This window comes from Rhopalosiphum maidis, chromosome 1 (genome assembly GCF_003676215.2).
Source record: "Rhopalosiphum maidis isolate BTI-1 chromosome 1, ASM367621v3, whole genome shotgun sequence".
In the NCBI taxonomy this organism is placed as follows: Eukaryota; Metazoa; Arthropoda; class Insecta; order Hemiptera; family Aphididae; genus Rhopalosiphum; species Rhopalosiphum maidis.
In genome coordinates, this window is record NC_040877.1 from 60,497,147 (window position 1) to 60,524,176 (window position 27,030).

The following is a 27,030-nucleotide window of genomic DNA, read 5'->3' on the forward strand; positions in this document are numbered from 1 at the left end:
TAATTGAATCATCAAATATTAACAATATTAAATTACCTGTATAACTTTGGCTTCTTTTTTTTTATTAAGATCCCATGTTCTGTAGAGAGAGAATTCCTATGAAAAAAATATTAATAATTAAAATAGTTGAAAAATGTACAGGTTTTAAGAATTAAGACACTGGAAAATATTTTCTTTTTTTAAATTCTCATTTCTACACGTCATGAAATAAAATTTACTTCTGGATGCTTGAACATGTGAAACATTTTGTTGCTTAGACGAAGCACCAATATTCTGTTTTTTTCAGGTCCCATTTTTTGATAACATAATAACACAGATTCGTGATTTTCTAATGTTCTCTCTTAACAAAAATGAACAACATATTATTAGGTGTACCGACTGTAATAAACTAATAAACAAAGGCATGACATTCAATACAATTACCTATCCCTTCGTCTTTCCAAATTTCCACAATCGACCAATCGTAAGTTTGGCAGATAACTTTTTTGGCTATCTGGGAGCATATTTGTTCAGATGTTGTACTCGGGGTAACTGAAACTGTTTCATAAGTACCATCAACATGATAAACATTGATCTCTGTCTGAAACCATCGAATTTAAATGATTACTACTTACATATGGAACACCACCGAAGAGTTTTATGTTTCTACTATGTTAAAGTGACAAAGTTTATAGTAGGAGCAAAAACAATACTGCGGAAAAATTGTTAAACTTTAATAATATCGCATTGTTGTTATTATTAAGTTGTTATTATTATGATAATAATATTATGATGTTGATAACATTGTTTTTGAAAAACAATTCATGGAAGAAAATATGCGTTCATAAACCACGTTTTATTTTAATTTTGAATTGCAACTACGCAGTAAGTATCTAGCTATATTATAATTTGTGGTTTATATGAAAATTTAAATAGTATTCAGTCTTACCGACGTCGAATGGAGCTCCAATTGGTCATCGGAACAGTTATCATTTTCGAATTGTTTGTAAGGTAATGACGACGTCATGTCACGATTATGAATTACTTGTTTAATCAAAGACCAAATCCTGTGAAATTTAAAAATATTCATATAGAAAATGATCATATTTTTATTTTACTGTAAAAATCATTTTGGTTATATCCCGCAGGGTCATTTGACGATAACAGATGTATATGTGGTCGTATATTTTTGGCGTTTAATATTAACATCTATCCGTCGATAAATATGTCATTTATATATGCTGTGAAATATATTATTAGTGTACCAGTGTATGTAATTCAAATTCACCATTGATAATATTATCCACTAGGAGATCAGGACATACCAATTTATCGCTAATCCTAATTCTATATGCATGTAAATGATTCATATTTCATTTAATTGGTAAGTAGTCACGAGTACATACTATACACAGGTAATTTTCTAAAAAAAATTCGCTATTAATTACTTTTGAAATCTACTCAAAAACTTTAAAAACAATCTACAACATTTTACTAAGAAAATGAGATTATCCAGTTATAGAGCCTAAAGGATTACTCCATGCACCATATACAGGTGTCAGGTACCTAACCTACACAATGCCACAAGCTGCATGCTGCAAGAGTCGTCGAATGCTGTTTGTTTGCGCCCTCCTACTGTGTGATATATTTACTCGTTAACTTATACCTCTCTACCAAACATTAAAACTAACATAACTATATTTGAATGCTTAATGCATATTAGTAATCCAGATTATAAAATATTTACATAAATCTGAGCTATAGCTTTGCAGCTACAGCAGCTGCCTACAATATTTTGATGATGAAACGTGAAATTAACATCACGTGATACCCTGTGTATATAAATAACCATAAAGATACCCCCTATTGTGCTACAGCGTGTCACGTGAGAGCCGAATATATACATTAAATTCAAATACTTGCAGTGTATACAAGTATATTATTTAAACTATGTACAAGGTGATCCATTTTAGTGTCTAATATATATATATATTATATACAGACTAATACAGTAAACAGTAAACAGACATTATTTTTGGTGTCTTAAATTTTTTTTACGTGATTTGATGTCACGAGCATTATATTGTTCGAAGTGTTTCGATATATGTTCATAATAATTGAATTTCGGAAAAAAAATAATAAGCTAATTAATTAAGTGGCGTTGACCATTGAGTTATACAGGCCACAGAAATACCCTGAAAAATGTTGGTTCACTACTCCGATTTAAATTTTAAATACTTATATCGTTATATGTTATAAGAATATTTCTAAATATACTTCTTAGAATGATGCACTTGATTAATAAATAAGGACTTTTTTTTATAATTATTTAAATTTAAAACTTTTGTTATGTTGTCTATTTCATAAATAAGATTTAATTATAAGTTTCAATTTTAATTAATTCACACTATAGTTACGTTGCAGGTTCAAAATTTGATTTTTATTTATTGAAGTACTTAGTACTCCGAAAAATATTTTATTTTTAAAGGAAATTATATTTTAAATAGAACCTTTTACAAAATACAATCTTAAATGTATAATATGTTGTCAAAAACTAAAAACCTATCCGTAAAAATACATTTTTTTTAAAATAAAATGTTGATTTCCAATGACATAAAACTATGTAAAAATAATATTTTCAAAAGGTTTAAATTTTTTTGAAATAATGGATGTATACACTTAAACGAATAACGAATCACCTTATACATATTTATACCAAACACGTGTTACCGACCAACTGTATAATGTATATAATACTGTGTGCGACGTGATACGACTTCATAAGTGACGGCGCAAACATTTATTTGTCACGAGGTTGTTTTTATATTTTTTATTTTTTCCTGCACCTGCCGTCCCTATTTTGGATATACTTTACACTATTTATACACCTACACTTATGTATTAGTATTTTGTACATGTGTTTATTATAAATTATAATATCCGGATACAATACGTCTTATTATATACTTTTGATAATCACGAGCTCGGGAATCCAGTCCCAAAATAATATATATACATATATATATATATATATAAACACTTTATTAAAATCGTCTTAGAATTTATTATTGCGTCACACGACACGTTATACAATATAATGTATAAATACAATTTCAGTATATCGTATGTATTATATATATAATATAATGTATTTTATGTATTAGGTATACAGAATCCATTTGCACTTTATATTTTTCATGTTTTATTTTCCTATTATTTTTAAATTTATTGTAGTCGTTGTAGGAACATTATCAATTTAATCAATAGATAATCAAACTTATTTAATACCTAAGTATCTATTATTTATTATTTATTAATAATCTACATTTGAAATTATTGAAATCCTGAGAATATTGTTATTAATGTAACTGCGTAGTACCATTGATTATAGGTAAATACTAGCTAGTATTTAAAATCAATGGTAGTGCGTATGAAATATATAAATACATAATACTGTAACTGCATTAACCTGACCAATCCTACTCTCAGACAATGCGTCCTTAGTGATTTTTAATAATTATGTCAATTTTAAAAAGATTTTACTTTTATATTTCTATTACCATATAACTCAAGCTAAAATTTGGTCAAAAATTATTTTACTTACCACAAGAGGTATAACAGTTTTTTTTTTTTTTTTATTAATTTTTATATTTATAATCTCTATTTATTTCTTATTGTGCAGAATAATAGATATAATAGTTAATACAATAATTTGATACTTATATCGTTATAGAGGCTTTAATGCTTATACGATAACGTGTTATAAATTATTAATTTTTAAGAGAATATAGGTAGAATATAGGTATATTACAGATACTTATAAATTTAATAAATGTATTTAGTTAATTATGATACATTGATATGTAGCTATACTCATAGGCGCCAAGTTTTAAAATACTTAAGGGTGCTTTGGTATTATAGGCATAAATGTACAATTTGGGAGATGGGGCTTAGACCCTGATCAATTAATGTCCCCGTAAAATCCAATATTCTAATGGGTGCCCAATACCCTATAATAATTTCAACGGGTGCCTGAGCCCCCGGGCTATGGGCCTATATTATATATTGTTAAGATACTCAGTGGTGTAGACAATGGTGGGAGAAATTTTGGAGGTGTAATACTCTCTTCCCCTCAGTCATGTTTATACATAAATATATTTACTAAGCATCTAAGTGCTTTAAATGTAATTATGAAAGTATTATCATTGATTATAAATACTATAGGTCACCGAAAAACCGCCCAGTGAGCAATCTATAGTATTTATAATCAATGGTGTTATGGTTCTATTCCATAATTGCTGATAATATTACCGTAGACTATTAATTTTTAATTTCATATTTTTGATGACTATACAAGGGAGAGTGTATAAACCCTCCCCCCTCCCAAGTTATATTTAAATCTAATTTTAAAAACTCCTAAAAAAAAATTTTGTTACGTGCTTTTATATCAGCTAATAACGTCAGTAAAATTAGAAATTTTTAGTTAATTATGTAATATATAATAATTTAGTAATTATGAAACAGTGTTGTCATTTTCATAATATATATCTATAGAACAAAAAGGTAAAAATTAATTACTGGTTAATAAGCGTTAAAATAATAAAATTAAATAAGCGTTTTTTAAACTAAAATTATGGAGTATGTAGATTTAAACTACTTCTGGTTTTTATTGCTTGACAGTGCCTGCAGGTGCTGACAATATTTTTCAAACGGAAAAAATGATTGTTTTTTTTTTTTTTTTTGATAGTGTATTATGTGTTTAGGCTTACGGTTAATGACATTTCTCTCCCCTCTACCTTCCTCAATAGGTGAGTGGGGTTTTTTCACTGGTAAAATTAATTTTTAATTGGCGGGGGGCCAACGGTTAATCTAGCACTGCATGGGGACACATGAATGTATACTAATAAAGAGTGTGACTATTACATTTCTTAGCAACAGATTCAAATAATTTTAGTGTTAAAAAAATTGATATTTAAACAATACAACTTGATACCTACCTATACAAATTGGATGTGTCATATATTATGTACAAAAATAGTTCATGTAATTTAATAGGATATTTAAAAAGATAAGTACATACAAAGACTGTAGAACAATAATTTAACTATATATATATATATATATATATATATAATACATAATATGTATATGCAAAGATTTTATTTCCGTCACAAACGCTTATTTTACATTCACAAATTTATAATTTGTAATCCTTATAACTTAAATATTGGGTAGTGTTTTTCATTTGAATAGAATTATATAATGTATATGTAATATGTATCTTTAAGATTCAAAACGATGTGTTTTTTGGTTAGGTGTTACAAATTTACAATAATGGCGTGTGTGTTTTTTTTGTAGTGGCCAGGAGGAGAGTGGGATCCATAGATAACTTTTTGAGTAGTAAAAATGTTTTAATTTTCAAGTTTGAGGGTAGTTTCTAATTGAAAATTAGATCTAGTTAGTAGTTTGGTAAAAATAAAAAACCTCCCAGTAGGTTCTTTTCAAATGGTCGAGAAAAAAAGAAAAAGCTAGGGATACGTGAAAATGTTTATACAAGTAACTAAATAAGTCAGTTTCCTAAAAAATTGATTTATAGTATTTTGTTGTTAGTCAAATACAAATAGCTGTTGAGAACTAACTAGAGCTCTGCAACACTGTAATTTCTATCGAATGTTTATAAAAATATTTGATAGAAATGCTAAAATTTAAAAGATAATTTTACTATTTTTACGCTATTTATAGATTTTTTTAGTTTATTTTCGAATTATGGTTAAAATGTTGTGTACGAGAAAATACTTAAAAATGTTATACATGGTTAAAAAAATATCGATAGTACATCATAGTCAAATACGAAATTCATTAACTATTCGATAATATTATATAAATTATTTTGTAGGTAAAAATGCATAAAATAATTAAATTTTAACACCTTATGCTTAAAACTTTATATTTAAAATACTAATAAAGTATACTCTATACTAATACCTATAGATAGACATATATCATATTAACATATAGTCAATTATTTTCAGTACACGTCGTTTGAATTGCAGACATCACAGTCATTTGAAAACATTCGATGGTTATACGCTTAATGTTTATTTTATTGCTATTATCGTGAATAAATAGTTTTTACGCGACGAAGATGTACATTCAGACATTCTACTATCCAAGTGACCATTGATCAAACATATATAATTTTATTCATTTTGGTAAAAGTTCAGTAGCAAAAAATAATAGAATTAAACCGGTCGGAAGAAATGGAAAAATATAAGATACTACGTAGTATATATAGTTGAAACAAGATTTGATTCGTTGTATTTCTGCAATATTTTCTTTCTATATGCATATTGCTGTGTTCGATTTAAGTGATGTATTAATATGATCATCACAAATAACTTATTAAATTATTTATTTAAATGTATATAATATTGTAAAACACTCAACAAACATTTAATTTTTTATATTATTATTATACTATCGGTCAATTGGCAATTGGTTATAATAATAGTGGATGGGTGGGTGGTTAAGACAAAAAAAGTCTGAGTTTGGCGCCATTGAGTGTAATACTCATATTTCGGGTCATTGAGTAAGTTACCTTAAGGGATATGCTTAATTTGAATTCAATTATAAATCATTGTTATTTATAAAAAACGATTCTGAGATATCGTCTAAATTCGATCAGTTTCTGTAAGGTATTTTATAATATTAATATATTATACTACATATATAGATACGTTATTTATTTGTCCATTACTTGATCATTAGCATTGCACTAATTGTAAAATTACGATAGAGTATAATACATTGGTGTAATAGTTTAACTTCAATTAATTTTTGATAAAATCATCGCATATATCTATAATACAATAATATTATATAATAATTAAGAACTACATATTTTAACTAAGCTAACTTACATATTTTCAATGCCGACATACTATAAAATATGAATAGTATGAATACTGTGAGTCTGTGAATATTTAATATGCTACAGTTAAAACTAAAACCCGAAATTCGTCAAAACTTGTTTCTACAAATCCTTTTAGTTAATTCAGGTTTTGACTAGTTAAAACTATAATTAACCACAGGTTTGATTAAGTCAGTTAAAACTAGTTTTAATTGAAATGCATGTATTCAAACTCGTACTATCTAAAACGAACGCTTCGCTTCTGAAGAAGGTTTACGAATGTAATATAGATTTACACCTATTGTGATGATAATAATATAATAATTAGCTTGAAACCAATCTAAACTATAAATATAATAATATTTTAAAAATATGACTACATAGCATATAAAAAATAATAATATAGGTAATGGCGAAATGTTTCAATAGCGTCTACGATTAATATATTATATATATTATTGAATAAAATATAATCTTAATTTTTTCAATAAGTATTTAAGCACTTTTAATTCTAATTATCGTGGTAGGCACTCCGTGATGAATATTGATGATACTCCGTGAGTAAAGTGGATTAATAACTTTTAGTTAGTTTGCATAAGAGAAGGCCTCTACACCAATTATTACACTTATCTCCGGCGAGGGGAAGAATTGTTCGGAATCGACTTAGCAAAAATATTGTTCATGATAAAATTTCTGTGATTTCAGACTTTGAGAGATGAGTATAAAATGTATTTTAGATTTTTGACCTGCAAAAAATAAAATTTGTGAAAGCTTAAGGTGAGGTTTAATTTGTTTAAAATTGAATATTTGAATCAAATGCGACGTTTATTTTTATTAAAAACATATATATATATTTATTAGATTAGATATAAACATATAAGGGGTTGATTAAGAAATCGTCCATTAGCGACACTTATCTTACTTAATTATGTATGTTTTTTTTTTTATTTCAAATTGATTTAATTTTTGTATTTTATTTTAATATATTTTATTTGTTTTTGATTTTTATGTAAGGTATGGAAAGTTTTATAAGTTTATTTGGTTTATAATAGACTATATTATTATTAGATAAAAAAAACCAAATTATATTATGTGCATTAACAAATAACAATCAATATTTTAGTTTGAATATGGTTATCCCAATAGAACATAATTAAATATAGTTGATTAAATAAACGTAAGATAGCGATAATACACCTGTCAAGAACCCCTCTTGAAAAGTATTCTAGCTCTGCCTATAGCACAGTACCTACCACCTATAATATTATCATGTATATTTATCGTGATTTATCGTGATTTATATGTTATATCTAACGATATTACAACCATTAACAATTAAGATTTTATAAAACATTTAATATATAATATATTCCTTTAATAAATATAATATATCTATGATTATATTATATAATAAACTGCAGATAATCAAATAGTCTTATAGTCTTATATATTGTATAGATGAAAATTATCTATAGATACATTTTCTATTCTGCAGGCTACTTACTATTTAGCATCAGTACCTATGAGACACCAGCTAGTGATCCATATTGATATTTTTTCATTCAAGTATTTATTTAGAAAAAAATCATCTAATTATCTTCGATGATGACATTTTAATTGTTTTAGATTTTAAATGGAGCGATGAATGTACTGTGATTCTTTTTTTGGATACTACATGATAAGTTTAAAGTTGTCAATAAAATGTGGGTGATTTTGGATATCAATTGAATTTAGTTTGTACTTTAGAAAGGTAAAATTTATAAATTCTCATTACTTATTTTTATAATTGGGAAAACCGAATAAAAAAATTAAAGACAAACGGGGATTTTTACACAAATCCATTTTTCAACAAAATTTGTTTTGTTTTTTTTTTTATGTAAGTGCCTAACTCGAGATTGAATAAATGTAGACAATTAAAATTTTCACCAAATGTTTAAATTATCGTTTTTAATTATGATAAAACTATCAAATTATTTCGAATATTTTTGAGCTATTTATTATTTATAGACATGACAAATTTTCAATTTTTTTTATAAATGTTGATTTAAAACTATTTGACGTGTAGAAATGCTTGAAAATTTTACACGTTGATCCTCATAATTTTTTAATTTCTAAATTAAATCTTTATTCACAATATTTTTTTATAAGCGTTTAAATAGGTAATTAGAATTTTGACAAAATTTATAAAAAAAATTGTGAAAATTAGTATATTATATTATTTTATAGTTAGAAATTCATAAAAAATGTTTTATGAAACCATTAAATCTAAAAAAAGGCAATTCATTTTTATAAACATTTTTTATGATTATGAATTTTACTATACGCAATAAAATGTTTGATTTATTTTAAAATATTATCTATTTATAAGTATTAAGATTCTATTTTTACTATTTTACGGTATTTACAGAAAAATTTTATTACATTGTGAGTTATATAGGTACTCTATAACAAATAAGTTTGAAAAAAATCAGAACGAAAATGCGTTTTAGCTCGCGTAGAGACAATTACGTAGCACGCATCGACAGCGAGTAACAATTGGGCGATGGTTGCACGAGTTTTTTCAAACTTATTTTGAATAGAGTATATAAAATTATTATAAAACTTGATTAAGTATGGTATAAATATATATTACAATAATTATTTAAATACTAATAATATAATAAATGCAATATTTTCGGAAAAAAATATACTTATTAACTTATTATAATTTTAAAAAGTAAAAGTAAAATAAATGACTTTAATAGCTACATCAAAAAAATATAGGAAGATATAGACCATTTTCGCTCATAATCGTTATTCCGTATTCGTATAGATACAATGATATAGGTATCAATGTATCATCGAATTTAAATTTAACAAACCTATAAATATAATAGCGACCGTCCTCACCAAATGTACAGCAGAGTGGTACTTATTTACCTAACTTTTTTTTAGATTCTTATCGTATGTGATATAAAATAACGAATGTAATGGTTCTATAATGTAATACATGTAAACAATTTTAATGGTAGTATACAAACGCTATCTAATTTCGTTGAAACGACGCACTGTCAGTCAGTGTCTAGTATTGGTAGAATGGTACCTTTTTTCAATCCAATTAAACGCTTGAAAGCGTTTGATAAATTTATCTTCGAGTATTTACGTAGGTCTAACCTACCAACTGCAATCCTACATTAAATATACTATAAAGTCGTTTAAACGACGGGGATTAAAAATAGATATGTATTTATATTTAATATATTAGGTACCTGTATGTAAAAATAGCGATTTTACTAAAAAAATATATATATATTATATACAGTTCTGATACACCAATCGGAAATAGAGGTAGGTATTTATAAATTATAATGGACACTATTTTTCAATAAAACTAAATAAATTGATTTTTTAATTAATATAAAATTTTCAATATTATGTCTGTCAGCAACTAAATACTTAACACTAAATATTGCAGATACAATATATTATTACAAACTTACGATTTACTACGATTACCCTACTGCGTGGTGCATACATATAATAGAGCCATCCATGCACTGGCATCATATTTATATGCAGACACTATAGACACGTGCATACAGCGTAAATTTTAAGGGGCAGCAAATTTTTTAAAGTGTATTTATACATTTTACGGTTATACATAGTTTCCAAATTTTATAAATTTGATATCTTAATCACATCTTCAAATTCTTTGCAACGAGTTAGCTTAGAAATTTTTTTTGCATGTATTTACCTAATTAATATAACATAATATTTTATAGTAGCTAATTAAATGTGAGCGCAGTATATTAAATGATTATATTATTATTTTAGTTATTTAGGGTGGCAATTTTACATATAGGTCTACTCTATACCTATAACTATACCTAACATATATGCGGGAGACATGTAAATACGCCCTTGAATATAGGCAATATAGCCTTAAGGTAGTATTATCTCAAATATGTCTAACCCACTAATCATAGTCAGAAATATTGGAGGGCTAAAATTATCTGTGTTGTCTTGTTGGGTTAAAACAATGTTTTAATTTATGAGCGCTATTCAATGTTACTATTTCACATACTCATAACTCGATTAAAATTAAATTATTGTAAAAACCCAACTAGACAACACAGATAATATTCTTATTGTTCTTAATGTTCTTGTACCTTAAATTTGATAACAAGTCAATTCTTTATAATATTTAAGCTAATAATTACACAATATGGGTATGACGTCCCACTATTGGGTATACACCAATGGAAACGCCATAACACTCAAATTAGAGTACATTGATTCTTAATTGTTTTGTTAGTAATATTGAATACAGTTGACAACTCATATTTTGAAAGTAATATTGATCTAGTATACGAGTAGCCCGAGTAGATACTATAGTGAAAGTTAATTGTCCGTATTGCCGTAATAATTGTTGACTATTTTTTTTTATTATTTTCAAATAAATACTGTGAATCAGTATATATTATTATGTGTATATAATTAAATTATACCTAAAACGTTTGTTTAAAATTAATTTAAAAGTAGGTAATATAATAAAAAAAACCTTTTCATTTTTTTTTAATATATTATTGTCATTATTGAAGTTTAAATCCAATTAAGTGTTATTAAAAAAAATTTTGTTGAGACATTCATTATGAATTTTTTTGCATGGATAATACGCATGTATAAAATATAAATGTTATACATTTATTTTGTATAGTGTTTTGTAAAATGGAGCTGCTCTGTTGTAACCTTCTAATTATTTAAAAATATTACCACCCTCTAAAATTAAATCGAATTTCCACCTACACCTATGTATAATAGATCACTACAATACGTACCTATTGCTTTACATGTACTTATACAGTTATACTTAAATAAAGATAGCCGATTTTCGATTGTCAATTTTTATGAACATAAAAATACATATAATTTCATTATAGTATATATAAATAATACATAACGCATAAATAACCCCTTTAAATTCGTAATTATCCGATTATTTTTTTTATTATAAATTGTGATCTACTTTTAAAAAAGAGGAGTAATTTAAGCATTTAAAACTAATGCTAGGAATCTTAAATTGTAATAATCTTAATAAATCCAAATAAAATTTCAAAATAACAGGGACAGAATACGTTGAGATATAATAATATATTATATATTATAATATATCTATTTAATACCTATACACATCACATACACACACATATATGTATATATAGGTATTATAAAATTATTTGAAAGGTTCTAAAAATGTAGAACTTCTATGACTATAAAAAAAAAAAACAACTAGCATGAAGTAAGATTTTGTAAAGCTTCATGCATAAGTACTGAAGATTATTGGTATGTACACTATATATATAGCCATATAGGTAATATAAATGCAAATTTTTTAAAAATAATTACATACAATGAATGTCGATAACAAGTTTTATAAGAATATTTGTCTTTGAATGACTATTGCACCTATATTTGAATTTCTACTTAATGAATAAGTATATAGCCAATATTATTTTTAATGTACCTACGTGCAATCAAATTAAAACGTACATTGACTAGGTATAGCCATATAATAATAAATAATAATTATGTTATGATGAACATTTTTTCATAAAAAATATGTATTTATATCGATATAATAGGTTTTCAATACATAGATACATATAATAGATATTATATCGAAACTCAATAAAAGTAGTTTAAGTATACAAAATCATAGTTCTATGTACGAATAAATTATTTGTGTCTGAAATGAAAATAACTATTAGAATAGGTCACCGTAATAATAATTATAAAATTAAAAAAAAAATTATTTATCAAATTACATCATATTATACACAATAACTAATAACGTTTGTACTTACTTAAGATGTGAATAAAATATGTTTTTAATGAAGTTGTTTTTTATGTATAAAATGTATAACCATTTTAATAATCTATGTATAATAATTAATATTCATAGTAATTCTTACGTTTACAGGAACCTATAATATAATATATATCATATAAAATATGTAGCTGTGGTATGTGACAAAATAAATCTAAATATTCCAATAACTTTAATGTTATGATAACTAAAATCATAAGACTGGATAACGGATTATATATACATTATACCTACCTACATAATAATGCAGTTTGATAATTCTTGTTGCTCTGAAAAATATAATTAGGTACCTACAATTTTCTTGAAAAAGTTAATTTATATATAGGTAGTACTCTTGGTTTTTTCACATCTTGGTTTGATTTATAAATGTTGACCTACAGCTATATTTTTAATTCCGTAATGATATATAAAGTAAAATAATTATCTACGTACACTGATACAGAACGAAATTCATTATTCCAAAAACTAAAGCACTGCTACTAGGACAATTCGAAGACGAAAGCGGAAGTAAAGTAATCACATGTGCATGCGTAATAATCACGGTTATCTACATAACTAATATAAGCCGTGTGAATAATACTGCAAGTAGATAGATAATATAATATTATACATACCATGTACGATACTAAATACTAGCGAATTGCCCGACATTGACATAATTATAAAATATCGCTATTTGTTTTCTCACTAAACAAAATTATATATTTTTCCAACATTATATATTACATGCGAACAATAAGACCCCGTTGTGGTATTTGCAGTGTTACGAAGCAAAAAAAAACTACTTATTCGGTGTAAATATAATATAAATAATGATGAATAGTTGATAGCATTATAATAATATATATACAAGTTAAAACCGCAAATACCAATAATATTGTAGATGATATTTGTTATTATATATTATATAAATAAAAAACTAACGGCTTTATAAGTGTGTGTTAATATGTCCGTATTCAACGTAAAGATTTCCTGTGCGTATAGTATATTATACATACACCGCACATATGTTCTCCGTAACTTTGGGGTGTGTACGAGGACACTTCTGCTATTTTTACGATTGTCGGCGTTGAAATTTCATCTGGCATATTATTATTATAAACACATATGCATTATGTATATATACATATTTATTTTTACAAAATTCCCTTGTATACGAAATGACAACGTGAAACAACATTCAATCTCTTGTGTTGGTAACTATATAAGTATGGGATTTATAATATTATAACGTAGCGCACTATATAATACATCCAAATGGGTCTAATCTGGCAGAATAAAGCAATGTCTTTTGGGATTAACAGCGTGTGACCCGCAATGTGTGTAATTATGTTTTTTCTTTTTCACATTCTCTCAACGACTGTTATTATTTTAAAATATTCATATAATATATAATCACATTTATTGTATAATACAATGAAGGTATAATACTAAATTAATTTCACCATTCTGACTATATTATTATTACTATAATATTATACATTAGATATATTATAATACTAACATTATTTTATATTAATATAATTCAACACCAAGCAAATAAAATGTATAGTAAATATAATTTTTTTAAAACATATGACTAGATTTATTCAAATGTATCGAGTAACCTATATAGTGTCACGATACTGATTTTTGAGTATCTTACCTATCCCCAATAATTGTATTGTTCCAAAACATACTAAATATATTAACTAAAGATATTATACTTACGCCGAATACATGCGTATAGACTACATGATTAGCTGCAGCTAAAAGTTTTATATATAATATATAGTCCTATACAGTCTTATTGGCTTTTATTCTTGTAAAGTGTCGTTATTTAAAATTTAAATCAAGCCATTCAAATAAAATTCATAAAATATATAATATACGTTTGATTAATGAACTCTTAGGACTTTTTTTTCTTAATATCTGCATTTCGCAATCAGACATAATACTGTTATTTTTATTGGAAACGACTACCAATTACTATCATAATAATAATAATCATGTATTTGACCCTTTTTATACACTCATTAATTACAATGACATTGAACCATTAATCATTTCGCGATTTTTCATTTAATTGCACACTAATAAGTTGCGCCTAGACAATTTGGCGTAGGCAATGCTTCGCATGAAAAAATCAAAGAACGCATCCCTTGCATTCGACGTGAAGAAAATTAGAAAACTATATAATAATAAAGCGATATATCATTATTTATTGAAGACGGGTTCTCGCGGTCACGCATATGCGAATATATGATAATAATAACAATATAATAGAAGCAGAAGAGTAAGAATTAAAAACAATAAAAATAATTAAATGTCTCCGAATTACAATATTAATATATTATTCATGATTTACATTACTGCTGCAGCAGAATATTATAAATTTATAACAACCATCGTCACGCCGCGACAATAAAGGATTTTACCGTATTAGCATTTTATGTTGTATGAATATAACTCGTGTAGGTTTATGTGCGAATAAATTATTATGTGATTTAGTGTAACATATATTATAATGTTTGTGGTAGTATCTATTTATATGTATATAATATAATGATGATAAGGATGATATACATAAAATAAGGATATAACAGCGTTTCGTTAAAAGAAACAATAATATATAAACCGTTCCACAATATTATCCGTTATGATTTTTCTGCGGATATTTAATTAACGGCTTTTATATAGAACGACGAGGATGATTATGGGTTATAATATATATTTAGTGTTATTGTGTTAATGATGGATCTCGCGGCTGGTATGTGTGCACTCATCACAATGCTATGGCAGTGCAGCTGCAGTTTCTGTATATATAAATCTATACAGCTATAATACAAGTATAATATATAGGTACCTAAATTTAAAATATGTATTATAGATATGTATAGTATACATATAACCGTTATACGGTTCTTGTGTCCCGAAGAAGAGAAAGGTCGACTGATGCAGAGGCGACGGCAAAACTAGTGTCTGGTATAGCATTGTATCGAAGGTCTGATGAAAATGGTATTGTATACATAGAGAGATACTTTGCAGCAGCTATGCCTATTAATATTATACTATAATATAAGGTGAGATTAGGTATCGTCGGTATCGAACAGTGATAACGCGTTAAGTCGTGTGCAGGCGTTTCCTTTTTCGATGTATAGGCCATTAGTTTTGTTAGCAGCACCAAACAGAGCCATAAAGCTTTAGAAAGAACGAAACAAAAAATAAAAAATACAGTTATTTTATATATTATTTGTATACGTTTTTAAATGACAATAAATCATGTTGCAGCACATGCGATTTATGAGAAATGGTTTCATCGAATTATGCGCCTTATAGATATTATTATTATTATTTTAATAGGTATAAACCGAAAATAGGTTTGTAGAATAATGTTCGTCATCGTTTAAAGTTTAAAAGATCACGATTTTAATAATACGTTATAACCATATTTTATTGATCGTATTGAGTTTTATATTCTATTCGATTTCGTCATATTGCGAAAAATGCTGCGATTTTACGACGGTGAATAATGCGGAAAACGATAACAAATCTTATTATGCAGTACATTGATAATTGATATATACGTACGCGTATATAGACAAGATAATATAATATTTATATTGTTCGGTGAAGTCGGCCTTTCAACATTATTATCGCCGAAAGTTCATAATTATTAATTTGACTCGCTATGATAGAACATAATATTCTTAGAGCAATAATCGTAATCTTATAGATAATGTTGTTAAATAGTTTTAATTGGTGCGATAACTATTATCAAATTGTCTCTGTATTATCTACATAATAATTACTATTTAACACGTCATAATATTAATTAATGTTATATTTATAGTTTAAATTTTTTAACAGAATATGGGACATGGCCGCATTGGCTTGTAATGATAATATTATGTTAGAAATTTTATACTTATAATTCCAATTCAAATCAATACGTTTTCTAAATAAATTGTAAGTTTTTTTTTATACTTATCTGCGGTAAACTCAGCAGGTATATTTTGTATATAATACAAAATATTGTAAAACTATACATAATTACAACGATCGTTAATATGTCATTAAAATATTTATTTTCTCGCCTAGTTTATTCTATGGGGTGATTTTATTTAACCGCGTCGCGTCGTCGCATATCATTACTGTAATAACGTGATGCTTGCCTGTGAAAAGAGATTTCTTTAAACATTAATTCGTATTAAAACGACTTGAGATTTGAATATTTAGAGTATTGTTGAAATTTGCAATGGCGCACTTCAATCTTTTAAAATCATGCTAATATTGTAGTTGTTATAGCCTTATGGGCCATATTATGTCATGAAAAAAACTGCGATAAAAATACAACCAAAATAAATAATATTTTGATGAATTAATTTCTAACATTTAATTAATACTCAAATTCAGAATAGTAAATAATTTAAAAAAATTAAATTTTAGTATTATTTACGTTTACAACGTTTATATACGTTCAAATAATATACATAGGTATATTTTTTTAGACTTGTACCAAGTTATATTAATAAAAATAAACTAATAAATGTAACTAATAATTTTTCAAATGTTATATATACCTAAATTAATAATTTTGTTTTGTTCTGAATTTTCAATTTTTAATTTGCATTTAATACCTTGCGTTAGTGTAACTAATTATTATGATTGTAGTGAGTCAAATAAAATGTCCAAATTAGCTGTCTAAGTTACAAAAATAACATATACATAGGTATATTCTTAACAAAATATCAATAACCACATTGCTGCACACTAGTATTTATAACCAATTATAAATGAAATAATATTATGATATTTATTAGATCATCATTGTTTCAAAATATTTTTTTCTGAATTAAAAAAAAAAACACATTAAACGAGATGGGCGAAATTGGAATTATTGAGTTAATAAAATATGTAGAATACATTTTTTACATTTTAAACATACGTATTATGCACTAGGTATGCCGAATTAAATATTTATTAATTTTTGTTTTAGAATAGCTTAATGTGGTGTAATTATATAATATATTATATAGATCGTATAGTTGAACCGAATGTTTAATGGTATGAAATAAATAAGTACATTATAATATATTTTATATGTCTATAAGTTATATAATACAGATAAAAATAAAAATGATTTAATTTATGCTTTACATTGTTAAAAAATTACTAATCGAAAATTATTGTGGGCACTATCAATATACCTATAGAATGCAAGTATATTTATGTTATACTTACTTAATTATAAAAATACTTTGTATATAAATTTGACAAGGAAATATAAGCCAATTAATAACATTCACACAATTAATAAAAAATGTTATAATATCTAGCAATAAATTAAATTTGAAATTGCTTAGGTTAGTTTTAGACTTAAAGTTATGGTTAACTTCTAATCAATGATTGAGTTATGTATTTTATAATTTATTACCGAAACACGAAGCCACATTGATAACACCTATATATACAAGTTTATTCATTCAATTTATTATTCGTACTACGCAGCATCTGACAGTTCATTAATCTGATGTCAAAGACAATGCAATTGACAATCATGTTAAATAAGTTATAGCATTATAGGAATTCATATTTCTTCATATTTTTTTTTTTAGTTAGAAGATTTAAATAATTAACGATATTTATTTTTTACGTGTTTAGAAACTATTCTTACCGAACAAAAATTATGTAATTTATTATTATAATAAAGATGCAAGTTATATTCTAAAAAGTAAATTTACTGGACGTTGATCAATATCAAACATTTTAATGATTTAACATGATATATAATATATAGGTACATCGGACAGATTAAACTCTTCTTGATAAAAAAAAAGTTCATAAATAAATAAAAATCAAAGTCATAATAAAATATATAATATTCTAAGATTATATTCAGTGGATTCGAATGACCTGATACGCGACGATTAAGGTTCATGTACTACTTGGCAAAGAAAAAAAAGTTACCAAAATAAGAATAATACATATAGGTAAAATGTATATTATATAAATAATGTAATGTGTGAGAATATTTCTGATTTAGTAATGAATAATTTGATCGTCAGATCTATTGAGAATTTCGATTCATCTAGATCATAATATTCGACTACTGTTCGTTCTATTATTGTATAAGTATGATCTTATTTTTCAACAACGGTTATTGATATTTGATTACGTAGATATTATATAAATAACTGTGTTCCGCACCGCAAATTGATACTTATTGTAAACGAATCATACATAAATTGCTACTCGTCTACTCAGGTAGTTACTAGTTACTAATTAATAATGATCGTATTACTAGTTATATAGGTATTATTGACGAGATAAATTAATATCGTTCACTCGAACTCTTAGACACCTATCGTCCGTCATAATATTATGTAATGTAATTAAATAACAAATAGTATAATGTACGAAGTATTATGGAATTATAATTCAAATATTTTAAAATTAAACTTAAGTAGGTATATCATATATTATGTTCCCTTAGTAAAAATTATCCTTTGAATCCCTCGTATCACACGTATTTTAAGACAAATATAAACAATTTAAAATTTATTTGTGTTTATGGGGCATCCAAGAGGATTTGTTTAGATAAATACCTCCTAATTTTAGTAATACATGTTTAGAATTTACCTGCATACTATAGACATGAGCCAAAATACGCTAACCTTATTTTTTTGATAAACTACTAATTGTTATACATATAGACTAAATTTCAATACTTTACAATTCAATATCACAAACAACAATTTAAGCACATTATTTAAAGAATAATTGAGAACTTAAAGGTATTTTAAATTAACATAATTTACATATTTTTTATTTAATAGTGATTTATACCTACTATTTAAAATTTATTGTATCAACCATACTATAAAAATATGTTTTTTTTTTATTTTAGTAGAATTGGTCGGAATCATTAGTCTTAACAATTACAGAGTAATGATATAATAGTAGATACAATATTATTATTATTATTTTTGTATTAATTATAAAAATTTATCAATAAAATAAAAAATTCTTTAAATAATTATATAATTTATTAAGGTATTTTACATCACGTCACCTTTTATTGTTTAATCGATAATTTGTTTCCTAGGAAATATTCACATAATCTGGAACAAAAATGTTCTAACTGGTAATAAAAAAAAATGTATGAATATAACCTGGTTTTATTTATTGAATATTTTGGTCCTTGGTTATAATTTTCTACATTATCGTTTTCTCTACGTTACCTAAATTTAGCTTAAAATCTATGTATAAGAGAACTTAACGTAAAACTTTGTTAATTTTTATTTTTGATAATCATTAAAAAATATTCAGTATGAAAGAAGTTAAGAAGATATTATCTACTGCAGTTTGAATTGAATTTAAAATTTCTCTCCTGAACAATGTTTAATAATATGATGTCATTTTGACATAGCACCTTTTGATTCTGAGCACGCGGCACTGTATCTGACGTAAAAATCTTTCTCAGTCTTTATTTCAAAATCTTTTGTACGAGATCTATAAGTACGATTAGCTGAATGTAGGACGATGTTTATTTCGAACGCGATGCTGCGCGTACATGTCGAATAAGCAAACGTGTTTGGAGATGAAGTTTGTACATGTGGAAAAAGAAAAAAAAAAATAATAATAATACTGTCTTATGGATATTCGTGGGCCGTGGTACTCGTCCGCGTGTGCTCGAGCTGAAGCTTATAAAAATAGAAGACTTGTATCGGTATAAAAAATCGGATAGGCGCCAAAAAGTATGGTACGCACATAATATAATAATCTCACAAATTCGAAATGTCACAAATGCTTAATTTTTTTTTGGCTAGCAGTTTTTCAGCAGGAGTGTTTTTCTCTGTAGATTGTAATAATATGATATAGTGTCATTAATTACGGACACGTCCAAAACCAACTATACTGGAATGATCGTTCTTGATGCGTACATGTTTTAATAAAATTAAAAACTACACGACTATTTTTATAATTTAAAGGGAAATAAATGTTCGAATGTAGTGGTTACTTTGCCTATGATTAATATTATATTATTACTGTAAGTCTGTAACGAGTATCAATATATCATTTCACTATTTCAGTAAGTACTTATATTGTAATAATTAATATGTTTATAGACTACGGTATATAGAAATATAGATATATAGTAACATTTATGAAGTGCTTTCATGAACGGAAACTAAACAACAACAAAATATGTACACATGAATATATACATACATGTATATACGAGTATTCATATATTTTTATATACTTTTTAAAACATAAACAAATCCAGACTATAATGTACAAGACGTGATTTACTTCATATTTTGATTTTAAACACATACACTTTACAATGCTTAAAAAAATAGTGATTTTATGGATATAATATAAATATCTATATAATCGTATGATAATAAAAATATAGGTATACTGTAGGCTGTAGCAGAGTCTATATTCCAAATAATATACTTTTTGAAAAACCAAAAACCAATATTACGTCATTAAATGTACAACATGTCTACATAATATGGACTTATTTAACAGCGTATTTCTCCCAACACATTGTTATATTATAACAAGCGTTTGTAGGACCATCACAAACCTATATTACTGTTGGCGACGAGTAATGTCATCCCGAGGTGACAGGCAAGCAGATTGGATCCAGTTTTGCTCATCATCGTCCGCGAATGAAATATAGTGCTACTACACTGGGTATATATAAAACAAGGACACTGTAGTGAAAACTAATTTATTTTAAAATGCGTTGGTGCGTTTTTTTGAATAATTTAAAAAAGTTTTAGTTGGATATAGATCACTTCATTTTCAAAGATTAATAATATACATAAGTACGCGAATACTATGATATATAAAATTATAATTATATAATAAGTGCGTATATAATAACGCAAACTTTTTGTACATTTTCAGTATTTGAAACCGTTTGTTTAATATAAACCTATAATATACGTACCTAACTTAACGGGTAAACGACATCTTTAACTCGCTAACTAATTTAGTATGCACTATGTGCATTGATTAAAAGTTGAATGCGTTTTACCTATAAGAAAAATCAATTTTTTTCTCTTAAATACAATTAAAATATTATATGATATTTATTCAAAAAAAAAAAAAAAAATCATTGTAGAGTGCATTAAATTATCAAATAATCTGATATTCTTATATTCTAATAAGTAATAACAGTATAGTAATATATAATAATATATACTACATAAGTACATAACTAAATATATTTGATTTTATCGTACAAAATTTCAGCGTGTATCATTTTTAGTTAAAATAGTTTTCCAAATAATTAGATAATAGGTTAGTTTATAACATATTAGGTTTTTTATGTTTATTGATTTATTTTTTTAATTATTTAAATTATTGATTTTTTTTCTTAAAAAATACGGATTTTATAAAAATTATACATTTTAAAGTAAAAAAAAATTATTATTATCTTTAAATTACCTACTTACATACTATATTTAGTAAGAAAATAATTGGGACAAATTGAAAGGCTGCTGCAACTACGCAGGACAGCTCCATTTTTATACATTTTACATGAAAATAAATTATTTACAGTTAGAAATTCTCAGTACCTACAGAATCTATTAAAATATTTATTTCTGTATGAGATAACATATATTATTGTGATTTTGCAACTATTGAAATTTAATTTCTAAAGTTAATAACTACTTGGTGTTTTGTTGTGGCGTTGTTTTTATTTTATTTTTGTTTTATATATAAGAAGAAGATTTAAATTATAAAAATATAATTTAAATCTAATCAATAGAAATGTTATTTAAGTATGAACACGTTTTATTGTATTTAAGGATTGAAATAAAAAGAGACCTGTCTTAAACTTTGTTGCACTTAAAAACTCAGATACGGATATCCCCAATGTTACTAATAGGCAATAACTCAATAAAAAATAATAATTGGAGAATGCCATTTATAAACATTTTTCTTTTTATATTTATATTTCAGATGAAAAATTTTTTTTTGGTAAAAATAGTGGTGTTGTCTGGCAGTAGCAACAATTTTAGTAAATCTCAATTTTAGATATGTAGTCTTCTTACTAAATTTGTAAATCGTCGGCGTGGACCGCGTTGCACCCACCAAAGTACAAACGCATATTATTATTATTTTAATACCTATACCTGCAGCTACCTACATCGTCTAAAATTATTTATAACGTGTACGTTTTTGCCGCGTACGTGCATATGGTAAAAACTAAACGATTTGAAAATAAATATTATAAAACAGTCAATAGGTACCAAATATCATATTGTATTTGTATATAATGTGATATATGTTTTTTTTTAACATTTTCGAAATTCGACGTTTTGTGGTAGGTATATGTAAAATTATTATTGTATTATTTTATGTCAATCGCTGTAGATATTGTAATGGTTACCGAAACCCAATAAACGACTAAAAATTACTCACTATAGCTCACAAAATTGTTTACACACATATGCATACACGTACGCTGCACATACGCCACAGAGGTAATACACGCATATAACATACATATTATTATTATTATTATTATTATTATTATTCAATTATTGCATTGTTTTGGATTTTTGGAATATGACGTGTGCGAGTGTGCGTGTATAAGATTATGCACTATAGGCGCATTGTATAACTGGTGCAGTATGTTACACGTACGATAACTGATAATACTATACAACTATAATATTATACCTGTTATAATAATATTATATGCTACAGTTCCACTGAGATTCGTGAAGTTGAATCGCAAGAGTTTATAAATGCGCAGACCTTGAGACAATTTAGGATTTGTTTTTAGATTTATTATGTACGTAGTATGCGTATTTATATTATATACTTTGAAATTCAAAGCGTACCCGTCCGTATTTATATTATATTAGCTCTATATATTGAAGCTTGCGCTATCCCTCATTAGACTAACAAACGGCAAGATAGTATCTATCCTTAGAAACCACCTCAAAGCACTTAAATATATTTTACAGAAACGTTTTAAGTCCATAGAACTGTAACGATATTATCATGTAGACATTTTCAACGTGACAAATTCGACCGTGAAAACCACATTTTTCAAAATGTTAAGTTGTAAACTCATTGCACGTGGCACAGAATGGTAGATAGTAGATTATGTAAAAATACTAGGTAGGTACCTATATAGTTTTTGTATCACACGTCTATGATCAAATTACATATATTTAATACTTGTCTAGTGTGTTATAAAAATATATTTTAGTGTGACGTGGTAGACCTTTATCTGACTAACTGTTAAAAAAAATTATGTTTGTAAGAACTACGATCTAAATCACAACGTTTATAGGTGTTTATTATTAAATAATATAATATATGATTAAGTAGAACGTTTCATTATTTTTCTTACTGAATCGATTTTTACCTCTATATATTATATATATACTGTTACTGTATTAGTCTGCATATATTATATTACCAATATAAAATTATTATCAAGACTGCTAAATCACAATAATTATTAATTGCATATTTGCATAGGTTACTTATTCCATAAAATTTCGAAAATAAAAATTTAATGCAAAATAAACGAGATTGCTCTAGTCAATGTCTACTTACTTTATAGTTTATATACTTTATATTATATATAAGAACACGATATAAGAATACGAATACAAATACACATATTTATATATAAGCCATAAGCGAATTTTCTAAACGTGTAAAATACAGTTTCTGTTTTCTTTCATACATTTGCGCGTTTGTGCACGAATTTCGTGTTTTAATGATTGTCGAACAAGAAAAGTATATGAATCACGATAAACAATCGGAAATCGAAATGTGATGTGTTGGATATACAAAGTTAAAAATTATTCGTGTTTTTCATGTCTAACACGATATAATATCCTATACTTAGTCACGTATAATGTACTGCGCCAAAACATTAATTATTATTATTTATATTCCCATATATATATGATTTCATGATCACCACGGGCCTATTTTTAATAATAATAACGAATAATTCGTTTCAGATTTCATTCTGATAAAATATAACAATACAATTATTAATCTTTAAACACGATTGGTTCGTAGACTACAGTACACCGATGAATAAATAATGTACCGACAAAAAGTAAGCTTATAAATTTATTACTACGCAATTTCACATATTGTGTGGTACATTGATAAATTTACAAACATATTTTTATAGTAAAAATAGGTAGGCCATTTGTGTTAATTATGCTCTATGGTAGGCCTATGATAAAGATACATGTGTCAGATATTAATCTTGATAAATCTAACTTTTAAGTTAAATATAAATATGTTCTGCATACAAATCATTTGGCTAATTTTATCTTAACAACATATCAGTCGGCACATACAAATTCATATATATATATAACATAAATAATTAGCACAATTTTTAGATATAGGTAACGATTTTTCATAACTAGTGGAAACTGAAATCGTATACCCTTATACGATTCACAATAACAGTCTGGGTTTTATAACTGAAAAAGAGTTAGGGATCTAGTTCCTTTATATTTGCGCATTATATATTGTATACGGTATCAATTTCAGCCAAAAGTTGTAGTGTAAAATCGTGATACTAAAATCAAAATAAATAGACGTTTAGAAAAAGATGTAATCAATAAAATATCGTTATAAGTAAAAATACCAAATCATAAACTAAATCTAAAATCAAATGTTTAAAAAAAAAGTGCGACAAAACAACCAAAAATGACTGTTGTAGTTGTAAATATACTTACATATACTACAGATGACGATCAAACTAGCGGGTATTCGGTCATAATGTTTACCTCGAATTTAAAATTGTTTACACAATTAATTATACACTCTTAAACATTTTTCCTAAATACTTGTAGGTATATGCAAAAAAAAAAAAATCATTCATTGTATATGATGAAGACGCATTATAAGATCATTAAAATCGAAAACATTCTCTTCGAGCAGTGCACAACAAAAACAATAACGTAAACAGTAGGATGATACAATTTAGATAAGACGATTGAGTTATAATAATAATATGTGCTCGACATTTTTCAACAATCTATCTCCACTATGAAAAGCACCGTTCTGTGAATAAAATACTGAAATATACATACACATTTTTCGTAAAACAAACTTATTAATCCGAAAATAGCGAAAATTGTTATTTCAGTCGTGAGATTCAAGACGTATTACAACACGGTTTGTATTTATTTACAAGAAAAAGTAAGCTTATTATAATAATCAACGGTGTCGTTAAACGTCAACAAAAAAGTAAAATAATAATATTATTTCAATGTCGGACACGACGGCCCGACGACTACATGCAGTAGCGCGCGAGATTTAAAAATATAAATGTCATTTAAGTATAATAATATATAATGATAATACATAAGGTCCGAACACATTTTATTTAGTGCGTATTACATATACGTACCGTAATCGAACGGAAGAACTGCTGCGGTTGCGTCGGAACAATTTACAATAATAAATGCATCATCGCGTTAACGCGTAATGTCTATGTATTATGTACTGCGACGGATATCGGACCAGCGGCCTTCCACACACACGGAAAACGATCAGACGTCGAATATCACTGTTGCGATATGATGTAATGCTCGCCGGTGCTGCAGCCGATGTACAGCGCCGCCGGTCCGACATATCATTATTATATTGTACTAATTATTATTATTTCACCGTACGGCCAAGACCCGCGATTGGCTACCTCCCCGTGACCGGTCTCACGGTACGCACATATTATTATTATTATTATTATTATTATATGCGTACAATGATATTTATTTAATTAAAAGTTCTCTAATGCACCGCGCTCGTGTGTGTGTGTGTGTGTGTGTAGACATTACGTACGCGCTGAAATCAAAACTTGCTGTTAACTTTGTATAGACGATAAGAGGTATGTCTACCGTGCTGCGCATCCATTATTCATATTTATTATGAATTATATATTATACGTCAAAAGTATTAAAATAATGATAAAAATCGATCCGCGGTGTTAATAATAATTATTCTTATTCGTTATTTTGTGAGAAAATCCAATCATTCACTGCTAGACACACTACATTAGAGTGCAATTAATTATTGTTATTCGACCCGCAAAGAGTTTATAGGTTCCTCATCGTTGTTATTGCGTTTGTAGTTCGATGCGCTCGCTCTGCTGTCTTTGTTTTCGTCAAAACTCGAGAATAAAAAATACGTCCGTTATAAAGATGTACATATATCTACTATGCAATATAATATTTGATATGGTTGTATACAATAATAATAAGACTGTTCGAAT

At 26.2% G+C, this 27,030-nt stretch overlaps 1 protein-coding gene across 4 annotated transcripts in view; it reads right to left on the minus strand.

The window, feature by feature from the left end:
- Positions 1-27,030, minus strand: part of LOC113548215 (growth factor receptor-bound protein 14-like) — a 71,658-nt gene that overhangs the window by 41,127 nt on the left and 3,501 nt on the right. The window contains exons 1-5 of one of the 4 annotated variants that reach the window (XM_026948978.1): positions 26,170-26,340; positions 929-1,046; positions 424-580; positions 219-340; positions 37-96 (exon numbers count right to left, since the gene is read on the minus strand). In XM_026948978.1, coding sequence (XP_026804779.1) covers positions 37-96; positions 219-340; positions 424-580; positions 929-1,006 — 417 coding nt within the window. In that variant the 5' untranslated portion in view covers positions 1,007-1,046; positions 26,170-26,340. Of the gene's footprint in view, positions 1-36; positions 97-218; positions 341-423; positions 581-614; positions 737-928; positions 1,047-26,169; positions 26,341-27,030 lie in introns of those variants that run through there. The other 3 variants (XM_026948979.1, XM_026948980.1, XM_026948981.1) reach the window with 3 other exon arrangements.